This window comes from Orcinus orca, chromosome 6 (genome assembly GCF_937001465.1).
Source record: "Orcinus orca chromosome 6, mOrcOrc1.1, whole genome shotgun sequence".
Classification (NCBI taxonomy): Eukaryota; Metazoa; Chordata; class Mammalia; order Artiodactyla; family Delphinidae; genus Orcinus; species Orcinus orca.
In genome coordinates this window covers 40,555,808-40,578,346 of record NC_064564.1, presented here as the reverse complement: position 1 = coordinate 40,578,346, position 22,539 = coordinate 40,555,808, and the positions used below count along the sequence as shown (strand labels likewise).

Sequence of the window (22,539 nt, the reverse complement as noted above, 5' to 3'; positions counted from 1 at the left end):
CACCCCCTTCAGTTCTTTACTCATTTACCTCCTCAGCCCTCCAGTCTTCACTCCTACACACAATTCCTATCCTCGTTTCCCGCTTTTCCTGCTTAGTGTGTATCACAAACACACCACATGTTTTGCACAGAATGTCAGCTCCGTGAGAACAAGGACATTTTCCATCTTAATTGTGCCTACATCCTCGGCTCTGGAACGGTGTCTGGCACGTTTGTAGGCTGTCAACCTAAGTCTGCCAAGAGAACAAAAGGGGTGTGTGCCCTGTGCACAGAAGTGCTCTGTGACCAGGGTCAGAGTTCATCTGAGCCTGACACTGGGATCAGCATCTGCAGGAGGTTATGGGCAATGGGCCTAGTATAGATCTGTAGCAGAGCAGTGGACAGTAGGAGGGGTTCTGGACAGACTCCCCCTGGCTGGCCTGCCTCCAAAGCCACCTCCCGGGAACATGAGGATGCCAGAAGCCTGAAATGGTCAGTGGGGCAGAGAAGGGTAGGAACCAGAACCCTCATCTGTGGCTGAGGCCTTAGGGTCACACTGCTCTGGAACACCAGGAATGAGAGTGGCCACCCACCCTGTGTTCACAGGGTCACTGAGGCTGAGAGGGGAAGAGACCCATCCAAGGTCACGGAGGGAGGCAGCTGGCTGGCATTTCCAGCTGTGGGCCCCTCCCTAGCCACTCCCAGCCCTGGTTCCCTGGCTCAGCTCCTCCCACCGTGGGATGTCAGACACACTCAAGTCTCTCCTTCCTCCCTGCACCCCCAGCCCCCTAATCTCAGTGGGTCCCGTACCTGTCACTCTTCCCACCACCTGTTTTCATGCTATTCCTATTTCTTCTTCATCTTTTAGAATACATGATACCTACGAATGAATATATATCACAGTTGTATGTTATAAGCACAATCACATAATAAACCGAAAAATTTACCCCAACTCCAGAACTAGGAAATTATTAATAGCTTGCGCCCATGCTCCTCCCCATCTTATCAGCCATCTCTGTCTCCATGGAGGAAGCATCCCTTCTTTTTTTTTTTAAGTAGTTTTATCACATACGTGCACCCAAAGAATATATTCCTTTTTGGTTGGTTTTTTTTTTTTTTTTTTTTTTACTATTTATTTGGTTGTGCCAGGTCTTAGTTGCAGCAGGCGGGCTCCGTAGATGCAGCTCACCAGCTCCTTAGTTGCAGCAAGCATGTGGGATCTAGTTCCCTGAACAGGGATCAAACCCAGGCCCCCTGCATTGGGAGTGCGGAATCTTATCCACTGCGCCACCAGGGAAGTCCCGTTTTTTTGCTTGTTTTTTAATGGTATAAGGTGTCGTACTCCCTCGCTCTTCATGCCTCCAAACTTTCCCCGTGTTGTTGCAGGTAGCTGTTGTGCCTTAGTTTTCACTGATGTATCGTATTCCACTATATGTGACTAGACTGCAATGTATCTGTTCCTCTGTTGATGGACATCTGGGATGTTTCCAGTGTCCCCTGACCACCCAGCTTGTGCCCCTCGTCAACCAAACCTCTTGAGAGGCCCACTCCACCTCACAGCTGCCTCTTGGCTGTGCTCCCAGGACCCTGCTCACTGACCCTTCTTTCACCCTTCCTCGGCCCCAGCTATATCCACACAACCACAGTTTCCCCAATCTCTGCTTCAACTCTCTTCTGAGCTCCAGACCACACAAAAGGCATAATGGTTTTTTGAGCACTTACTCTGTGCCAACCACTATCCTCAGCATTGTACATATTTTATTTCATTGAATATTCACATCAACACAAATGGCAGGTAATATTATTAGACCCATTTTACAAATGAGAAAACCAAGGCCCAGAGAGGCTGAGTAACTTGCCCAAGACTACACACCTTGTTTTTTTTTGTTTGTTTTTTTTTTTGCGGTACGCAGGCCTCTCACTGTTGTGGCCTCTCCCGTTGCGGAGCACAGGCTCTGGACGCGCAGGCTCAGCGGCCATGGCTCACGGGCCCAGCCGCTCCGCGGCATGTGGGATCTTCCCGGACCGGGGCACGAACCCGTGTCCCCTGCGTCAGCAGGCGGACTCTCAACCACTGAGCCACCAGGGAAGCCCAAGCCTACACACCTCTTGCCCAAGTCCGATAGGCACCTCAAAGTCAATGTGTCCACGATATAATTTATCATCTTCCCCTTCAAACCATTTCCTCTCCCACACCCCACGCTCAGTGGGGACATCTCCAACACCCGGGCCCAAGCCAGAAACTGGAAGTGAGCCCTGGCCCCCGCCTCTTCCTCACCCACTCCTTCCTCCAGTCCAAGCCCAGGTTCTGCAGGTTTTACCTCCTTGGTATTAGGTGAATCCCTTCTCTCCTCTCCGCCCACCAGCGCTGACCTGTTAGCTGCCCTGCCACTCCTCTGGAGCAGCCTCACACCACACTCCCTTGCAGGCCCCAGTCTCCCTGTTTTCCAGCATCCTGCACACTGCAGCTCAGGTGGGTTTTCTAAACCTCGTCTCGCCATGCCCACACTTCCAGAAGAAAGCTCAGCCTCCTCTGCCCGCTGTCTCCTCCTACCTTAAAGTGTGGCAACCAGCCCCAGGAAGGACACCCCCCAGCCCCCATTCTGCTCTGTCTCCTCCTGAGGCTGGCCTACGAGCCCCCTCTGCACCACTTAGCTCCTTCCTTATGATTGCCTGTCCCCAGTAGGTGCTGCCCCCCTCAAAGGCAGAGACCCAGCCTCATCCCCAGGGCCTGCACCCAGGAGGAACTCCATGATTGTTGGAAGGCTAAATGCACGAGCAGTGACAGGAGCCATGGGTGATGCTGCCTTCTGAGTCCCAGAACACAGAGGATTCCACCGGGCCCCAGGGTCAGTGGACTCTGGCTGCCCCACCGCCACCCAACCTCTGCACCTGTCCCCCTGCACCCCACGAGACCATTTCCTGTGCCCTTTGGAAGGATTTTCCTCTCCGCATCTTCCTTTCCAACTCTGGAGCTCCTTCCTGTGGGAGAGCTCTGGCCTCAGGAAGAAGGAAGAGGAGCCCAGTCTCTTACCTCCTTTCAGTCTTCATCAGGCGTTTTCAAGGGTGGGGGAGACTTTGCTCCCATGGGAGAAAAAATGGATCCTTGGAAGGGAGAGATTTTTTAAATCTTACTTTTTTTTGTATAAAGCAAAGGTATGTGTACAGTACATAAACAGATATACAGTGTATCTGTGGTATTTAAAATACTGTGTGATTAAGGAAAAAATGTCTAAAAGGCTCCTGAGGGGGCGATAATGAAAACAAGGTTGAGAACTCTGACCTACACACTTGGGACGTGACTTGCCTGGTCCGAGAACTGGCCAGAACTGAGGGAGAGTGCAGAGTCCTATCCCAGGGCATTCAAGGTATATCCAGAACTGACCCCCACCTGCTAGCTGGTGTCCCTTCCCCCAAGCTATCCCCTTCTACCCTGTGCCTGAAAGTCCACTGTTCTGTGTCCAGTGTTCTGTGATCTGATCCTGTTCTTACCGAGGCCACAGGTTGTCCCTTCCACTTTCTTCCCCAGGCGCGACCCAGCTCCCAGAGCCAGAAGGAGTCGGAGGCCTCTCAGCTCTATGCTCAGCCTTGGGTTATGGCATAACCCTGGAGCTCCTGGAAGAATCCAGGAGGGAAGCCCAACCACAGGAGGCACCCAGGAACCGGGGGTGCCACTGTGGGACAAGGCTTTCTTTATTGGGATGGGGATGGGGTCAAAAACAGTCTTACTTAGAGGTGTTCTAGGCAGATGGAGTCAATTAAGGGTGGGACAGGACTGAAGGTCTGTTGTCGGGGACACAGAGACAGGGGTGAGGGAAGAGGTCACGGGTGTGTGAGATGTGGTCTTGGGCAACACAGGTGTTCCGTGGTCTTCATACGTCGAGGGAGTCTCCAGTATCTGGGGCTTCTGTTGGATGCTGGAGCCAATGAAGATCAAGTAGATGATGGCACCTAAGTAGGCACCTAGGGGTGGGGCCACCACTGGCACCCACCACCAGTCCTTGGTGCTGCAGGCAAGAGGCAGAGGCCTGCTTAGGGGGCCGATGCCCAGCATGGCACCTGCATCTACCTCAGGCCGAGACAGAGAGTAGGGCCTGAGAGTAGAGGAGAAACCCCACCCTAGCCCGGGAGTTGCCCCTGAGCCTGGGGCACCGGTCAGCTTCAGCCTGATTCAAGGACAGAGGCGGGTCTGGGGCAGGGTTGACCTTCAGTCCAGGAGCAGGGTCTGGAGGAAAGTCAGGACCCGCTCTTGCCTCCCCAGGCCACTGGGAGCTCTGCAGGATGCTCCCGGGCTACTCCACCCCTCCACATATAGGGAGCCTACAGAAGACTCACAGCAATGGTCTGGACAAGGCAGTACCTGAAGACCTGTGTGCCCCAGCCAGCAATGAAGGTGAAGAAGCGTGGAGGCAGGTCCCGGGAGGGGTTGATGGCATATCCTGTGTTCATGCCCATGGACACTCCAATGATGACAACAAGGATGCCAATCACCAAGGCCTGTGTCCCTTCCAGTGCTGGGTTGTTCCCCTTGTCCGTGATGGCTAAGAGACACAGCTGAAGCATCCCTGTCACTAACACCTGGGGAGCAGACACCGTGGCAGCCGACACCGTGGCAGCCACCTGGGACCCTTAGCCAAGCCATAGGGCCTCAGCAGTGCCCCCAGCCCAAACCCGCTGGCAGAAACATGTCCTGGCACAAGGACAAGTCCCCATCCAGAGTTCTTGTCCTCTTCACCATGAGGGGCTCACTGCTGGCCCCCTCCTGAGTGGGGGAGGGCTTGAGGAGGGGCACCCACCCTGGACCACTGACCTCATCCAGGAAGCCCCTCCACAAGGTCATGTGGTCAGGAAGGTAGGTGGCAAAAATGTTAGCAGTGGCTGTGGGGCCAGTCACTGTCAGACTTCCCCCCGAGTAGTCGATGATGGCGGCTGTGGAAACACAGATTGAGTATAGACCTGCCCGCAGCCAAACCCCACTGCAGTCTCAGAGATGAGGCTGTAGGATGGAGGGCAGGGAGTACCTCCAAGACTTTTCTCTCCCAGACATTTTCACAGGCTAGGACACTCGGTTGGATCAGCCCATATTTCAGGGGAGGAGGCTGAGGCCAGAGATGGACAACCCAGGGCGGGACACTCACTGTAGAAGAGGCAGTAGATGGTGGCAGCAGCCAGGAAGGAACCCAGGAACTGACCCAGAACATACACGGGAAACTTCTTCCAGGACATGCGGCCTAGTGCACAGTTGGTGAAGGTCAAGGCTGCGTTCATATGGGCCCCTGCAGGGAGGGTCAAGTGTGTCGGCGTAGAAACAAACAACAAGAATCAGTAATACTGAGAGCAACGACAGCAACAATAATAACGGCTAGCGTTCGTGGAGCGTACTCACTCAGTCCTCAAAAGGACCCGGCGAGGCAGGCACCACCATCTCCATTTAACCATTACGGAAAGTGAGGGATGGAGAGGTTCAATCGCTTGCCTAAGTTGACCCAGCTAGTAAAAACAAGGGGTCAAGGGGGCTCGTGAAGCGTCTGGGCAGAGGAAAAGGGCTCAGGGTGTTCTCCCTCCAAGCCGCCCGTGAGGGCAAGGTGCTGGCTGACTTGGAGAAGGGGACAGCCGGAAGGGGGCAGCAGGAGCCCGCAGGGGACACCTGGCCTTGCCTGTCAGACGGGGCCCAGCCCACTCACCGGAGATGTTCCCTGCCATGTGCACTCCCATGGTGACTCCGAAGCCAAAACCCAAGTTGACACCGAGGAAGCTCCCCATCTTGTCTCCTAGAACCATGTGGGCCACGGAGCCGAGACCAAACACCTGTGGGAGAGGGCCTCTGAGGGAGCTGCCCGCCCAGGAGCCCCAACCTCAGAGTGGCGCTCGGCCCCTCCCGCGCTACGCCTCCCTGGCATTGCCCTTGGAGACCCTCTGCCCTCCCCCCTCCTCCAGAGACTTCCCTCCTCGTGACCTCTCCCCCTTGGCCCTGCCAAGGCTGCTCAGACATGACCAGTGAGAGCTGGGTGAGGGCTGTGCAAGGAGCCGGGGCGGGGCGGTGGAGTGAGGGGCTCTCACGGGCATGTCCAGGTCCCTAGATTCCAGGTGCACCTGAAGGGCCTGGAGGAGGCAGGGCTTCCAGGAGGGCAGGGCTGGTGTGGATTCGACCCCTCAGAGCTTCTCACATTTCAGCCTAGCCTGAAGGGAGTTTCTTCAAGGAATCTCCAAGCCTCACATCTGGACTCTGCCAGGAACCTCCAACCATCAAGAGCCCCACACACTCAGCCCTGGAGCCAGCCTCATTCCCATTGCCCTCGGGCGTCACTCCTGAACTTCTTGCCCATCCCCCAGCACCAGATCTCAGCAGGTGACATGGCCCACTGACCCCCTTCACAGGGATGTTAGAGACCTAAAAGGAGGCCCTCACTCAACAACACCCACCTGCCCCTATATCCACCTTCCCTTCAGCTCTGGCCCTTGCTCCCACCTCTCTCTCCTTCTTCAGAGACCTTCCCCTGGCCTGTATCCTCCACACTCCCCTTGAGTGGCTGCCACACGCTCGGGTCTCTTCCTTCCTGAAAGTGAAGCCTCCCTCCTCAGCCCGGTCTCCCTGTCCACCGGTGGACTCCTGGACGGCCCCTCCCATGTCAGTCAGGCTCCAGGAAGGACCTGCTGGCTGGCTCCTTTATCCCTTCCCTTGCCCTCCCTCCTCAGCCCAGCTTCTGCTTCCAACTGTCACCGACATCTGCGCTCTGTCCGAGGACTCCAGCCTCCAGATTGCCCAAAGGTCCCTTCAGGCATCGTCTCACTTGTGCTGACTTTCACCCCCTTAACCACACTGTGCTTCTGGAAAGTGCCTCCTCTTTGGCTTCCATGACATCTCCCTCTCCTGGTTTTCCTTTTCCCTCTGTAGCCTCCCCCGGTCCACAGTTCCTTCCCACATTCTTCTTCCTTCATCTGCCTCATAAAATACAGATGATCCCAGGGTTCTATCCCTGGCCCTTTTCATATCTCACCCCAGTCACTCCTGCATTTTCTTACCAGGGCTAGAGCTTCAGATATGCCTGATGCACTAATTCCCAAAACCTCTACCTGGGAGCCAGATCCCTATTTCCAGATACCCACTGGAAGTCTCCGGGGTGCTTCACAAGCGTCTCCAGCTCTATTTTGAAAGCTCACCATCTCTCAGAAAATGTGATCTTCATCCCATGTTCCCCCATCCCAGTTGGCCAAGCCAGAAACTTGGATGTCCTCTCCCTCCTCCCCCACACACAATCAACTCAGCTTACATTCTCCCACGTGCCTCAACTAGAGAGCCTGCACACCAGAAACTACAGAGCCCACACGCTCTGGAGCCCCTGCACCACAACTAGAGAGAAGCCCGCGCACCGCAACTAAGACCCAATGCAGCCCAAAATGTTAATTATTTAAAGAAAAAAAAAAAAAAGACCACATTCAGACGGCACCTCCTCTGAAAAGTCTATGTGTTTTGGATATGTTGTCTTTGAGGGACCTCTAGATGTCCAAACTGCTGGAAATCAGAGTCTAGACCCGTGTCATCCAATATGATGGCCATGAGCCACATGTGGCTATTATGTACTTGAAATGTTGCTAGTCCAAATTGAGATCTACTGTATGTGTAAGGCACACACCAGATTTCAAAGGCTTAGTAGGAAAAGGAAAATGTAGAAGATCTTATTCATAATTGTATATTGATTACATGTTGAACTGGTAACATTCTGGGTATGTGGGTTAAATAGAGTAACTATTAAAATTAATTTCACCTGTCACTTTTTACCTTTTTAATGTGGCTACTAGAAAATTTTAGATTACATATGTAGCTCATATTGTATTTCCTTTGAACAGTTCTAGAGTTTTTGAAAAAAGAAAACCTGAAGAACTGTGGACACAAGGGCTGCAGTTGAAGCCGTCGGGCTGGATGAAGACACCCGGGAGAGGGCGCAGGGTGAGTGGGCAGCTGAGGGCTGAACCTAGGACCAAACGTCAGCCCTCAGGGGTGGACGTTAGAAACCCCAGCTGGAGCAGCAGTTGAAATGGAAGAACAAAGAGAATGTGCCCTGGACCCCAGGGAGAAGCAGAGTTCCCAAGAAGGGTGTGGCCCACACGGTCATGTACAGACTCTGGGTCAAGCGTGAGAAGGCCTGGAAAACATCCCTTTGGGTGTGACCATCCAGTGGTCATGAGTAGCGTGGTGAGCACTGTGTCATCAGGCCATGGGGTCTGATGAAGCCAGGTCCCAGAAAGCGTGAGGGGGGGTAGGTGGTGAACAGTTGAAAGGACCACGGTAGACATGCCTTTGAGAACCTACCTGAGGAGGGAGGGAGAGCGAGTGTGATAAATGAAGGGATGTTCTGTGTTCTGTTGTTTTAGGTCGAGAGACCTGAGTGTGTTAAGGTTGAGAGAGGGAGGGGCTGAAGATAAAGGAGAGAGGAAAGGAGGAGCAAAGTGTCTGAGTAGCGCTGGGGGCGGGGAGCAAGGCCAGGCCAGGCTGGCAGGCTTGGGGGGTCAGGAGGTGCAGGGGCTGGAGCAGGCATGGAGGGTCTGAAGACCAAGGGTCCCCATTTCCAAGTAGGAGCTCAAAACCATTTACTAAAAATAATGAATGAGTGAATAAACCCCACGTGATCTCCTGTGTCAAGGTTGCCAACTGGCAACCCCTGGACCTAAGCCGTCCAGCCCACGTTTTGTTTGGGTAGCCTGGTCTTGACACAAGCACAGAAGTTCCAGCTTCTCTTGCAAAATCAGAAGGTCTGCAACAGTGGCCCGCATTCTACATGGCATGGCAACAGTCGGCTGGAGTGGTGGCAGCCACGTCTTCGCATAGGTCCGCACTCTGCCATTAGCCACCATCTCCGCCACCCTCAGGTGACTCTCTTTGGCCCCCCACAGCACGAGTTTGCAACCCCTGCCCTACTACTCACAACTACAGCTGGTTTTCCAGGGCCCTGATAGCCCAGCGCCCACCCTCTCTGATCAGTGAACGTGGCCCAGCCTGTCCAGGTCCCTCCAATAGCCACGGGCCCAGCCCAGAGGACAACAGCCCCGGAGGTTACAGAGTGGAACTGAGTGGAACAGTCTGCTTCCCTTATCTTGTCGGCAGTAAATGGGGCCCAAGGTCACTGTAGGTTTTCTGGCGAAAGCTTTGTGCTGATGACTCACTGAGCTTCCTATCAACTGAAAAAGCCACCACTTCTTGGCACACAGGCCCGACACCTAAAAATAACAACAATACGATGTCCTCTGTGAGCATGAACCTCACAAAGTTCTTTTACAAGGGTAACTTCCCTTCGATCCTCACAGCAACTGAATGGCAAATGTTTCTGCTCCCAAGGGAAACAGAGGCCTGGAGAGTGGTCTTGAACTACCCAAAGTGAGGGCCTTACCTCAGCTGGGGGACAGTCAGAAATCTACAGCTAAGCTAAGGAACAGAGCATAGCGATGAAGGGTCAAGACAGGGATATTAGACTGGACTGGATTTCATCTTAACTTAAAATGTGACCTTGGGCAAGTGACTTTGTCTCACGGAGCCTCATTCTCCCCACCTGTGAAATGGGGATAATAGTACCTCCCTTACAGGGCTGTTGTGAGGATTTGGGAAGATGCTGCACATAAGGGCTTAGCATTATAGTGCCTGGTATGCAGTAGGTGCTCTATAATAATCTCAATAAAAGGAAGAAAAACGCAAACGTGGGCAGTGGGCAGGCATGAATGCATGTGGTCAGTGCTTGCTTTCCCTAAGAGCTCTCTGAGGAGGCACCCTCCCGCCTCCACAGTTCCAAGGTTTAACAGCCCTCACGGGGCTGGAATGTCTTGTCATAAATGAGTTACTTTGCCCTGGATTAAGGCAAGAGCGGATCCAGATGCTGGTGTCACAGCTCAGGAGGGCAGGTAATGGAGAAGGGGGAGACAGCGAGTGGCAGGGAGGGGAGAGCAGCTGAGAGCGCTTGTAAGTTTGACAAGCAACCAACACATATGTCCTATGTGCGCTGGGGGTCGGTCTCTTGACCTTCTTCACAAAGTTGGCCAGCTCGCTATTAGTAAAGTTCTGAACAGTTAAGATGCTTATGTAAGATCACAGAGCTAGAAGATAGCAGAGCCGGAATCCAAACCCAGCTCCAAAGCCCATGGAGGCCCGATCCAACACACTTAATAATGTCTGAGAAGACAGGCTCTGAGCCACAGAGAGACCTGTCCAAGGCCAGCTGGTGACTCACTGGCAGGATGATCAGTATAAGAACCTAGGTGTCTCCAGGGCTCTGTGGATCCCACTGCCTCCTACACCGTGACTCAACGTACACACACACACGAACACACAACCACACTCGTCCTCTCCCCCCAACCCCCAGCCCCCTGCCGCCTCTGGGACACTCCCGACACCTTCACTTCCCTTCCCAGAGGCTAGCCCTTCTTTTCATGGACCTGGGCCTTCGTAAGGTGCAAACAAGCATGGCCACAGCTTAAGGGCAGAGGCTGGATGGGATAAGTGGCAGGGCCGATGCAGGTGGACGGACAGGGAGTTTCCAAGAAAACCCACATCCCACTTGCCTATGGTTTCTGTCCCATGATCCACTAAAAGAGCCCTCACCAATGTGCCCCAGGACCTCCAGGTTGCCATACTCTACAAGAAGGCGTCAGCGCTCACTTCTCTGGCCTGTCTGCAGCCTCCCACGCTGCTGACCACTCCCTCCTTGTGGACCCCGCCGCTTCTGTAACCTGGTCCCCCCCCCACTTCTCCCCTCACCCCTCCGGTCACTCCTTCTCAGGCCCCTTTGTGTGCTTCTCTTCATTCTTCAGGCTGTCCTCAACTCCGTTTTTTTCTCTGTCTGTACATTCTCACTGGACAATTTTTATAACCACAATTCATATTCTGATGTAGTCTAACTCTTTACTTCCAGCCCAAGCCACTCTCTAGAGTTCCAGACCTCTATATCCAACCGCCCCCGAGATTTCTCCCCGGCACCTCACCTGGTCCCATTAAAACTGACCTCACGCCTCACCCTGCGCTGGGCCGCAGGCTCCGCAGAACGGCCCCCTAAGCATTTACCCCACATCTGTTGCTTGCAGGTTCCCTCTTCCATAACTCTCTCAGATGTGTGCTTTCTTCTCCACAGCCTCTCTACCTCTATCCTAGGTCATTGCCACAGCCTCTTCGGTTCCCCTCCCTCCAGCTTTGCCCATTCAGCTTAGGCTCCACACTGCGCCTGGAATTTCCTTTTAAGATCCAAATCTGGCCATATCATTCCCCTGCTTGAGAACCTTCGATGTCTCCCCATTACCCTCAGGGTTAATTCTCAAAGCCTCAATGTCCTCTCCAATCTCTTTGCTCTTTGTTTCCCTTCTCCTCACTTCCAGGCATGCCCCCTGACCCACCCATCCCCAAGCAGCCCAGGATTTCATTCTGCTCCCACGTACCATGAGCCCTTTCTCTCCCAAAAAGGCTTGGTGAGAAAGACAGAGCTCTCCTTATGTTCCTATGCTTCTCCCTCAGGCTCCTAGCTCAGAGGCCGGGAAATGGACAGTGTGACTCAGGGCCCAGCGGTGGGGAGGGGGTCATGGATTGCCCTTACTGAGCCCTACCTTCCTGAGGCCCCTTCCTCAGAGCCTGCTCACCCTGTGCCACCCACCCACTCACCATCATGACAAACGTGCTCAGGAACTCGGCCAGGAACTCGCGCACCATCTCCTTCTGCAGTACTGTTTGCATCCTTCTTACTGCAGACGGTGTGACCATCTTGGACATGCGGGTGGACCTGAAGCAGCAGCCCGAGCCCATGGGCAGAAATGAGATCAGGCGCGCTTACAGTCCATCGGGTTTTCAACTCATGGCTGAGTTAATGGGTAACCCAGTGGCCTCTCCACACACCTCCTCTTGCCCAGGGCAGCTGGTACTGCTGGGGTCAGAGGCATGTGAGAGTCCCAGGGATGTGGAGAGGGACTGGGGGTATCCAGATCATGCCCCTTCTTCCTCCTGATGGGGGACTGGACCATTGAGAAGCGAGCACTAATGAGGCCAGTTTGCAGAGGAGGCAGCTGGGAAGCCAGTGAGCGCCATCTGTGCTGCCAAAGAGCCTCAGGGGAGAAGCAGATGGGAGAGAGCAGGCAGGAGAGTGGAGCTCAGTTGTCTGTCTGTCTGCCTGTCTGCTGGGGCCAGAGCTCTGGGGACACAGGTAAGGCATCAGGCAGGAGCTGGCAGCAGTGAGGCTCTGCAAACAGCACAGGTTGTGGCAAAGTCTGCTCCTGGGCCCTAGAAACAGCACTGAGGCCTGAAGCATGCCCCAGGTTCTGCCAGAGATGACGGGGACGGCACAATATACCAGGCTCTGAAGCAAGGTCAACACAAATGAATGCTTGTGAGGGAGTGAATGAATGAACGAATGAACGGGAGGGACAGAGGAAAGGAGGGACTGTGTCTTACTCCCTGGTGTATCCTCATTGTCTAGCACAGTGCCGGGCACATAGTAGGTGTGCAGTATACACTGTCGAATGAACGAAAACTGAGAATTCATCTGTTACTCTCCACTAGATCCCCAGAACTTCCCACAGTGCCTGACACATGGTAGAGGCTTGATAAACGTTTGTTTAGTAAGTGCATGATTGGATGGATAGACGGATGAAAAAGTGAGTTAGAGGCTCTATCTTCTGTTGGTGGTGGGGGAATAGGACTTGAGTGTGAGGAAGGAGACGGTGTCCGGAGGCTTAGGAGGAGGTGGGGTGCAGATGCCTCTAAGTGCAGCCTTAGTGCTTGTTCAGACTGGTGACCCTCCCCCGCCTCCCACGCTGAGTGACCCTCACCTTCCTCATCCCGCTGGGGTCAGCAACATCACCCACACCCCGCCTCAGCTTGCTGACTTTCCCCAGCCTCACAGCAGCAGAGAGTAAGGGAGTGAGAAATGTAAACCAGGCATGGATAGAACCCCTCCCACTTTTCTGTCTGAGACCCCATGCTCATTCCTCACCCACCCTAGTCCTTGCTGTCTCCTTACTTCAGGGAAACAAACCCAGGACTGAGCACATGGAGGGGGATGTAGAGTTGCCTGGATGGTTGGCCCACTGGCTCCCATCCAGCTGCAGCTCCCATGCAGCATCATATAAGGGTCGCCTTGCCCCTATGCCTCCTCAGCCCTGAAGAAGAGCCCGAGACAGCAGGAATTCAAGAACAGTCCTGGGAAGGTACCACAGAGGCAGAGGAGCAGTAGACAAAGCAGGAAGTCACAGACACCAAGAGAGCTCTGGAACCCTGGCCCCTTCCTCCTCACCACAAAGCAGGCAGGACGCGGTAAGTGACAACCACCAAGGAGCCAGTGAACCAAAGATTTATTGAATGCCTACCATGCCTGCTGTGTTCAGTGACTGCAGTAAAGAACATTGGCATGATCCCGGCTCTTAGGAAGATGAACAATTAACTAAGCAGTTACTTAAAATTGTAAAGAGTGTTGCCACAGTGAAGAGTGGGCACTATGGGGTTGCAGGGAGGAAGCAGATGACCCAGAGGAGGGAGTAGGAGTCTCTCCCAGAGGAAATTTAGGTCTAGAATACAAGACCGGCCAGATGAAGGAGCATCAAAGGAGGCTGGGGGAAGGTTCTGGGCTAATGCTTGGACAAAGGCTTGCAGCTATGACAGTGTGTGATGTATAGAGGAATTCTATAAGGATGGGCTGCAGAGAGAGAACAGAGAGTGGCACGAGATGGGCAGAGAGGGGCAGATGGCCTCATGGCCCACGTTAGGCAGTCTGACCTCGCCCCAGAGGGCCGTGGGGTGACGGATTTAAGCGGAAGCACTGTCTCCTCTTTGGAGGCAGGAATAAGGGAGCATGAGTAGAGGCGTGGTGAGCAATCGGACAGGCTGAGAGGTGATGGCAGCCTGAGCCAGGAAGGTGCAGTGGCGGTGGTGAGAGGAAGACAGTCAAACCGACAGACCTGGTGTCTTATTAGAGAGGAGAATGGAGAAGGAAGTGTCAGGGATGACCCCAGGCTCTGGCTAGAGCAGCACGATGGCCTGTGTGAGGCACATGAGAGAAGCTGCAGGCTTAGGCTGGAGAATGAGGGGTCCCCTTCTGGGTGTGGCGAGTTTGAGGAGCTCACTAGACAGCTAAGTGGTGGTGACCAGTAAGGAGGCTGCCGGTCATGTGGTCTTGTTTAGAGATACCTATTTGGACGTCACCATGTCCAAATGTCGTAGATGGTCGTCTGACCCATGGGCATAGATGAGAGAGCTCAAGGAAGGGTATAGAATGATAAAGGGCATCTAAGAAAACTAGCCTACAAACCAAGAAACTAACAGCCAATGAGGTAATTACCTAAGTAATATGTGCTAACCAAGGAACTAAATATCTAACAACCCACCAACCAACCCTTTGACTCATCAACCTAGCAACTTAACCAACTGATTCTCCTATTGACCAGCTCATTTAATTATCTAATCAACCAACCAGCTGCAAACTATCCAACTAACCTCAAGCCAACCATTTAACCGGCTAACCAATATTTATCCATTTAACACGTTTGTTGAGCAGCTACTTATAAGTCAGGCACAAGGGGGAAAAGTAAAAATCCAGTCTCTGCCCTTGGATGGCTTCATCCAGTGGAGGAGATGGATAACACCATCAGAGCAAGAAGCCCCCGGGTGGGAGGCAAGGCCTGAAGAGACTTGAAGAATGGGCAAGTGGTGGCCTAAAATGGCTGTGAGGGCGTAGGGATGTGGGAGTGAGGATATCTTACATATTTTAGCAGATTGGTGGTTAGATGTGAGGGACATGAGGTGGTTAGTGGGGGACAGAATATCAAGGACAAGGCCTTGACTTCTGGCTTGAGCATCGGAGGAGAAGGGGATCCTTGACTGAGCTGAGACCATGGGAAGTGGCGGGAGAGGAGTGGAAAAGGCTGTTTTCAGCTGGGACTGAGCTGCCTGCAGGACCAGTGAGTCTCTGGAAAAAGGGTCTAAAGCCCTATGAGAGTCCTGGGCAGAGACAGCGATGTCATTGGCACAGAAGGGACCCATTCATTCTCTCTATCCAAGAGCACACAAGCAGACCAACATCCATGCTCATGTGGAGCTGACAGGCAGAGATGAAATGTCCTAAGTAGGTCATCTGTGTGGTAGAAGGTAGTACATCCTACGGGAAAAGGTAGGGCAAGGAAAACGGGGTGGACAGTGACTGAATAGGGCAGTCAGGGTGAGCTTCACTGAGAAGGTGGCATTTGAGCAAAGACAGGGAGGAGGGGACTACCCTGGTGGCGCAGTGGTTAAGAATCCGCCTGCCAATGCAGGAGACACGGGTTTGAGCTCTGGTCCGGGAAGATCCCACATGCCGCGGGGCAACTAAGCCTGTGCACCACAACTACTGAGCCTGCGCTCTAGAGCTCACGAGCCGCAACTACTGAGCCTGTGCACCGCAACTACTCAAGCCCATGCACCTAGAGCCCATGCTCCGCAACAAGAGAAGCCACTGCAATGAGAAGCCCATGCACCGCAAGGGAGAGTAGCCCCGCTGGCGGCAACTAGAGAAAGCCTATGCGCAGCAACGAAGACCCAAGCAGCCAATAAATAAATAAATTTATTTTAAAAACGAAAAAGACAGGGAGGAGGGGAGGGAGCGAGCCCTGTGGGGAACTGCGGAAAGAACGTTTCAGGCAGGGGGGATGGCCACTGAAGGACTCTGAGCATGTTTGAAAGAAAGGAGGGGAGAGTGGGGTGGGGGAAGGTCAGAGAGGAAATGGGCACTAGATAGGCAGGGCCTTGGCCATCGCAAGGACTTTGGCTTTTATTTCACCCCAAAGAGACCTGAGCCTGAGCGGGTGAGAGGTGGTGAGTTCAGTTCAATTGAGCACAACCTACACAGGGGCAGCTGGAACCCACTGCCCAACTCCTTGACCCTCATCTGGGTCTTTCTGAGCCTCCCCTCAGCCCAGGGCCCAGCCCATGCTTGGCTATGGGCACAGGTGGGAGAGATCCTTCTTCTGGGCCCCATGGGCTGGTACGGGGTGGGAAGGAAGGAGTCTGGGAGCATCAGCTACCATGAGGGAGAGGCTGAGAGAGGGGCAGGGAGGGCCCTGGGGGTGTGCTGGGTGCAGGACGGAAGGGCTGGGGTAGGGGAATGGGTGGGATGCTTACCGCTTCTTCCTGTCAGCCTGAGCCATATTCTGTCTTTGAGATTTTTAGATGCTGTGGAGCCAGAGAGAGGTCACTAGGGCTGGGGGGCTCAGAACTTCGCCCCTCATTCTCATCAGACCTCAGCTCCCCCAGGGAAGAAGCCACAGGGACAGCTGCTGCCAGTGCCAACCCCTCAACCCAGCCGAGCTGGCAGGGACAGAGAAGGAGGGGTCGGTGTCTTCAGCCAATGGGGAGTGGCACTAAAGCCACACCCCCTCACCCCTGCTGGGCCCCGGACTCGTGGTCCCCGGACCAGGCCCTGCGGAGGTCCTCCTGACCTTCCCAAGTCTGCAGCCCAGCTTTGGACAGTGGAGATGCCCACAGCCTCCCCCCAGCAGCTCCACCCCTCATATATGCGGGTATTATTGTCTTCAGTCTAACCTCAAGCTCTCTTGCTGCTGACTTACACTGTGACTTTCCAGGGCCTTGTCTGCCTCCCCTTGCACACACACACACTCACACACACACACACACACACGCAGGATGAGGTCCTGAAAGTTCATTTAGTCCTAACCCCCACCTCAGAACAAAATCTACCCTCTCACTTTTCCTGAAAATTCCCCCCTTTTAATCCCCATTTTCCTCACAAATGACAGCACAAAGGTAACCCTGGAGTTTCCCCATCCTGCATGCTCCCTTGTTCTCTAGCCCGCTTCCCTCTAACTGCAGCCTAAGTTCACATCCCTAGCCCTGATGGCAGAAACCCTCTAGCCCCAGCCTCTCAGGAGGGGACTCCAGAGGGAGGAACCACTCCAGCAAAGCCAGAAATCCACCCATTACTCTGATCTGCATCCCTTCTGCTTTGGTCCCGTGTCGCCAGTCTCTACTCGCCCCCCGACTCCCACCCCCCAGGCTCTGCTGGCAGCCCAGCCCCACACAACCTCCCAGTCTCTGCTGCACCACTGGGCCTCCCAGCAGTCAATTTACGGGTAAGGAAACTGAAGCCCAGAGAGGAAGTGTGATGCGCCCATATGACGCAGCAACTCAGGACTAAACCAGAGCAGATATCCAGGCCTTCAACTCCCGGCTGGGGTTCCTTCCCCAGACAGTCCCACGGTCACCTCCTCCCCATGTGGTCCCCAGCAGTGGCACTCCCAGGCCTGGGTCCCAGGGGAGGCCCCCTGTCCCAGCCCTGCCTAGAGCCCGACTCACTCTGCCCAAGTGCCTTATGCTTCCCAGCGTCAGGCTTGGGGGCCTCTCAGTCACAGCAGGTCTTGAACTTGTTCCTCCGTGACTGTCTCAGGCTCCGCTGTCCCTGCGTCCCCAAGCTAGAGCCCGCCTCTCGGCCCTCCTCGGGGTGGCCCGAGCACTGCTCTACTCTGCTGTTCCAGGGAAGAGGTCAGTGAGGCAGGGGTTTGGCCCCATCACCAAGTCCGGACGCACTGCCCAAAATAGCATCCCTTCTCCTGCCAGCAGCGCCATGGAGACCAGGTTCTGAGGCAGCCTTTGTGAGGTCAGAGGTGCAGCTTGGGTGGGTGCTCTGGGCCTCACGGTCCCACAGGAAGGCCCTGTGCTCCAAGCCAAAGGTCCAGCCCAGAGCCGAAGGAAGCCCTCCCAGGGCCCCAGAGCTGGGGGAGGCTCCAGAGGCTCCTGAGTGCCCCAGCTGTGGGCAGAACTGCATGGAATGGGGATTGGAGGTGGAAAAGTCTGGAGATCAATAGCCAGGTGGAAGGGTTGGGGAGAAGACCCTGGGTCAGACCTAAGGAAGCGCCCATCCCGAAGAAAGAAAGAGAGGCTCATGCCCAGGACTCAGGGGCCTCCCAGTCTGAGGGGAAGGAAGAGACATAAGCCATATTTGCAGGAAAACCTCAGTCTAAGAGGGGAGGTAGAAAGCCAGGCCTGGTTCTCTGGAGGTTCTTAGTCTGGTGGGGAGGAGAAAGAGCCTGGGCCTCGTGCTCTGGGAGCCCCCGTCTGAGTGGGGGAAGGGGAACCCTAGACCCCACCATCAAGAAGATGCCTCCCTTGGGAACAGCAAGCAAGGCATCTGGGAAGGAGCCAAGCTGGACCAGAATGTAAGGCTGCAGGTGGGGTGACCAAGGAGGGGTCAGGAGCAAACCAGGGCACCAGCTGCCATCTGAGAGGACTTCTGGAGCCAGGGAATGGCTGAGCCTCCAAAGATGGGCCAGTTTGGGATTTGAGCAGGTGACCCAGTGCTGAGAAAAAAGGGTGGGGTTGCTGGTCTGCAGAACGTAAGGAGGCCCCCCAGGTGGAGTAGTGGATGGTGGGCAGTGGGTCCAGAAGCTTCTGAGGACTGTAGCCCCTCATTGTGGAGAGGTGGTATAGGATCTAGTTGCAAAGCCAGCTCTGGTAATAGAACTGTCCTCTAGAGGGTGCCAATAGACCGGGTCAGGTCTGGAACTTGCATTGCCCAGGTTCCCACCCCCACTTGCCCTCATTCCCCTCTGCAGACTCGAAGAGGGCTCAGGACGCTGAGTCCTTCTTCAGGGAGGTAGAGATGTACCCCTGGAGTGAGGGGCACCTGCCTTTATTCCTTTCCTTTGTGTGCTGTTGAGGCCAGGGTGAGGTAAGAGTCAAAAGTGAAGCTGGGGTCTTGGATGAGGTCAGAACTTGAGCAGAGCTGGATTGGGCTGGGATCAGGCTGGTGAGGGAGGGAAATGAGATCCATGTTGGAGTCAGGGATCCAGCCCTGGACTCATTTACTGGGCTGTACGCTGAGGACCCAGAGGTAGAGCAGACACCCTCCTGCCTGTGTCTTGGGACAGACAGATAAACGGCAGGTGGTTCCCGCAGAAAGGGGCGGGAGAAAAGGTGCGAAAGCGACATGGGAGCGCAGGTGATGTCCAAGCATTGCCCATTTTTAAGCAAGAAGAGTCAAGTTTGCCGCCAGATAATGAGAATAAAATCCTCCCTTTTCAATATGTGCTTTGTGCTGCCACCTCTCCAGCAGTGAAACTCCATGATGAAACCCTGACACATCTCAATCAAGGCCAGTCTTATGAAATCCAAATACTAGACAACAGGAAACTTGGAGAACTACCAGAAATTAATGGCAAGTTGGTGAAGAGTGTATTCCGTGTCGTGTTCCATGACAGACGGCTCCAATACACTGAACATCAGCAGCTGGAGGGCTGGAGGTGGAACCCACCTGGAGATAGAATTCTTGACGTAGATATCCCAATGTCTGTGGGTATAATCGATCCTAGGGCTAATCCAAACCAACTAAATACAGTGGAGTTCCTGTGGGACCCTGCAAAGAGGACATCTGTGTTTATTCAAGTGCATTGTATTAGCACAGAGTTCACTATGCAGAAACATGGTGGAGAGAAGGGAGTGCCATTTCGAGTACAAACCGATACCTTCAAGGAGAATGAGAACGGGGAATATACTGGGCACTTACACTCAGCCAGCTGCCAAATCAAAGTCTTCAAGCCCAAAGGTGCAGACAGAAAACAAAAAACAGACAGGGAGAAAATGGAGAAACGAACGCCTCATGAGAAGGAGAAATAGCAACCTTCCCATGAGACAACTATACTCACAGAGTGTTCTCCACGGCCCAAGATCACGTATGTCAATAATTCCCCATCACCTGGCTTCAGCAGTTCCCATAGCAGTCTTTCTCTTGGGGAAGGAAATGGTTCACCAAGTCACCAGCCAGAGCTGCCCCCTCCAGTCACAGATAACCTCTTGCCGACAACCACACCTCAGGAGGCTCAGCAGTGGTTGCATGGAAACCGTTTTTCCACGTTCACGAGGCTTTTTACAAACGTCTCAGGGGCAGATTTATTGAAACTAACTAGAGACGATGTGATTCAAATCTGTGGCCCTGCAGATGGAATCAGACTTTTTAATGCATTAAAAGGCCGGATGGTGCGCCCAAGGCTAACCATTTATGTTTGTCAGGAATCCTTGCGGCTGAGGGGGCAGCAGCAACAGCAGCAGAAGCATGAGGATGGAGACTCAAATGGTACTTTCTTCGTTTACCATGCCATCTACCTAGAAGAACTGACAGCTGTTGAACTGACAGAAAAAATGGCTCAGCTTTTCAGCATTTCCCCTTGCCAGATCAGCCAGGTCCACAAGCAGGGGCCCACAGGAATCCTTGTGCTCTTTAGTGATGAAATGATACAGAGCTTTCAGGAAGAAGCCTGTTTTATTCTGGACACAATGAAAGAAACCAATGATAGCTATCCTATCGTACTGAAGTAGGTGTGGGGCATTCCATCCTCAGTGGCTGCTGCTCCTTTCACCTATTGGGAACTCCCCTCTTGAAGGGGGTCTCAAATGGAGCTTTGAAGGGCTGCAGGAACCTGACCCATCTGACTGTGTGTGGGCGGGTCCAGGCCTTGGAGGCAGAATCCCAGGCATCTGTGTTGGCCCAAGCTTTTAGGGCACCCACAGATTACTGCCCAACATGCATTTCTGCAACTATTTCTTATTTAAAATTTCTGGACCCTATTGTTGAATATCAGTAGAAACTCCACATCACTTAGAGTGTGTGTAGGGCATAACGATGATGAGGATTGTGTGATGTTTAATGGAAAGATGTTAAATTTTGTGATATGGAGCCATGTAATTTTTTTTCTAACATAAAAGCAAATATCTATATTCATAAGACTAGATCCTCAATCTTTTTTGCCTCTGAAAACCTCATTAAAGAGAAATATGGAGAAAGGAAAATTCTTCTTTTGATTTCCCTGTAATTCTATGACTAATAGTAATTTTAGGTAACATTTATTGCACATTTAGTTGTGTCAGGCAGTGTGATAAATTCTTTTTTTTTTTTTTTTTTTTTTTTTGTGGTACGCGGACCTCTCACTGTTGTGTCCTCTCCCGTTGTGGAGCACAGGCTCCGGACGCGCAGGCTCAGCGGCCATGGCTCACGGGCCCAGCCGCTCCGCGGCATGTGGGATCTTCCCGGACCGGGGCACGAACCCATGTCCCCTGCATCGGCAGGTGGACTCTCAACCACTGCGCCACCAGGGAAGCCCAGTGTGATAAATTCTTTAAGTGGATTATCTTGTTTAAATCCTCTTAATAGCCCTATATGAAGTAGGTAATAATGATCCCTAATTGAAGTTGAGGAAATGGAGACAGAGAGTGGCCGAGGAGCTTGCTGAGTAACAGGAAGCTAGCAGCTAGTGACACTGAAATGCAAACCCAGGCCGTCTGGCTCTTATTAACTGCCATCCGTGACTGCCACGCTTGTAGTCCTCTGTGCTTGCCATCGTTTCTTACTGTGGCTCTTCTGGTGAATTGGATGTAACACTGAGCGAGAACTGAGGAATTAACACCAAAAGGGACAAACCACACCTAAAAATTGATGAACAAATCAAGACCTACAAAAAAATGAAAACATAGACACTTTCAAAGCATCATCAGTTACCAGATTCACAGAATTTGAGGTGGTGAAAACTAGGGATTATCTGTAACTCCCCAAATTCACTGTTCTTGAATGACCTTCTCAAACTATTTATTAATGAGTTAGACTAACCTCTGCTTTCTCTTTCCACTCTCTGCATCTTCTCTTGGTATAGAAAGTTCTTTTACTCATGCAGCATTCTTTTTTTTTTGTTTGTTTGTTTGTTTGTTTGCGGTACGTGGCCTCTCACTGTTGTGGCCTCTCCCGTTGAGGAGCACAGGCTCTGGACGCACAGGCCCAGCGGCCATGACTCACGGGCCTAGCCGCTCCGTGGCATGTGGGATCTTCCCGGACCGGGGCACGAACCCGTGTCCCCTGCATCGGCAGGCAGACTCTCAACCACTGCGCCACCAGGGAAGCCCCTTTGCAGCATTCTTTTATATAAGCTTTACAAGAAATTCATTCCCATTCCGTTTGCATTCTTACCATATACTTTAGTTCTTCCTGATTGTGACTGTGTGCTCTTGTGTGTGTGCATGTGTAAGACTATGGGTCTTTTTTCACATGTAAAGTTTTATCCAGAAATCCCTCTACATGTTATGCTGAGGTGAAAAATGATAATCTTCAAATGATTCTGTATTGGATTTGGATCTGTGTGTGTGTGTATTTTTAAAGAATTTGATAAAGTTTAAATGTTTTTATACAGAGATTTTTGTTCATTAAAATCAACCTTCAAAAGAAAAAAAACTGCAGGTGACTTAGGATACACTGTGTTAAGGTAGAGGGGTTACAGGAACAGCTAAGCCAGCCTGGAGGTGGGCAAGAATCTTCCAGAAGGGATGACATGGGCACTGAGTCCTTTAAAATGAGAGAGGGAGGATGGGGTGGTAGTGGTCTTTTGGTTTTGTTTTGTTTTGTTTTGTTTTGTTTTGTTTTTTATTTGTTTTATTTCTGACTGCGTTGGGTCTTCGTTGCTGCACGCGGGCTTTTCTTTGGTTGCGGAGAGAGAGGACTACTCTGTTGCAGTGCACTGGCTTCTCATTGTGGTGGCTTCTCTTGTTGTGGAGCACAGGCTCTAGGCAAACAGG

The 22,539-nt window shown here is 53.0% G+C and overlaps 2 protein-coding genes across 2 annotated transcripts; one reads left to right on the top strand and one right to left on the bottom strand.

Annotated features, from left to right (window-relative positions):
• Window positions 1-1,671: 1,671 nt before the first annotated feature.
• AQP7 (aquaporin 7) lies at window positions 1,672-17,418 on the bottom strand. The gene is given in 9 exon segments (XM_004275084.4): window positions 1,672-3,774; window positions 3,777-3,985; window positions 4,339-4,556; window positions 4,789-4,907; window positions 5,117-5,254; window positions 5,663-5,786; window positions 11,614-11,731; window positions 16,093-16,143; window positions 17,284-17,418. Coding segments are annotated over 8 exon segments (990 nt in total). The 5' UTR covers window positions 16,119-16,143; window positions 17,284-17,418; the 3' UTR covers window positions 1,672-3,736.
• Window positions 17,419-17,664: 246 nt separating this feature from the next.
• LOC101277929 (alpha-globin transcription factor CP2-like) lies at window positions 17,665-22,198 on the top strand. The gene is given in 2 exon segments (XM_049711107.1): window positions 17,665-17,768; window positions 19,037-22,198. Coding segments are annotated over 2 exon segments (1,275 nt in total). The 5' UTR covers window positions 17,665-17,755; the 3' UTR covers window positions 20,299-22,198.
• The last annotated feature ends 341 nt before the right edge of the window (window positions 22,199-22,539 follow it).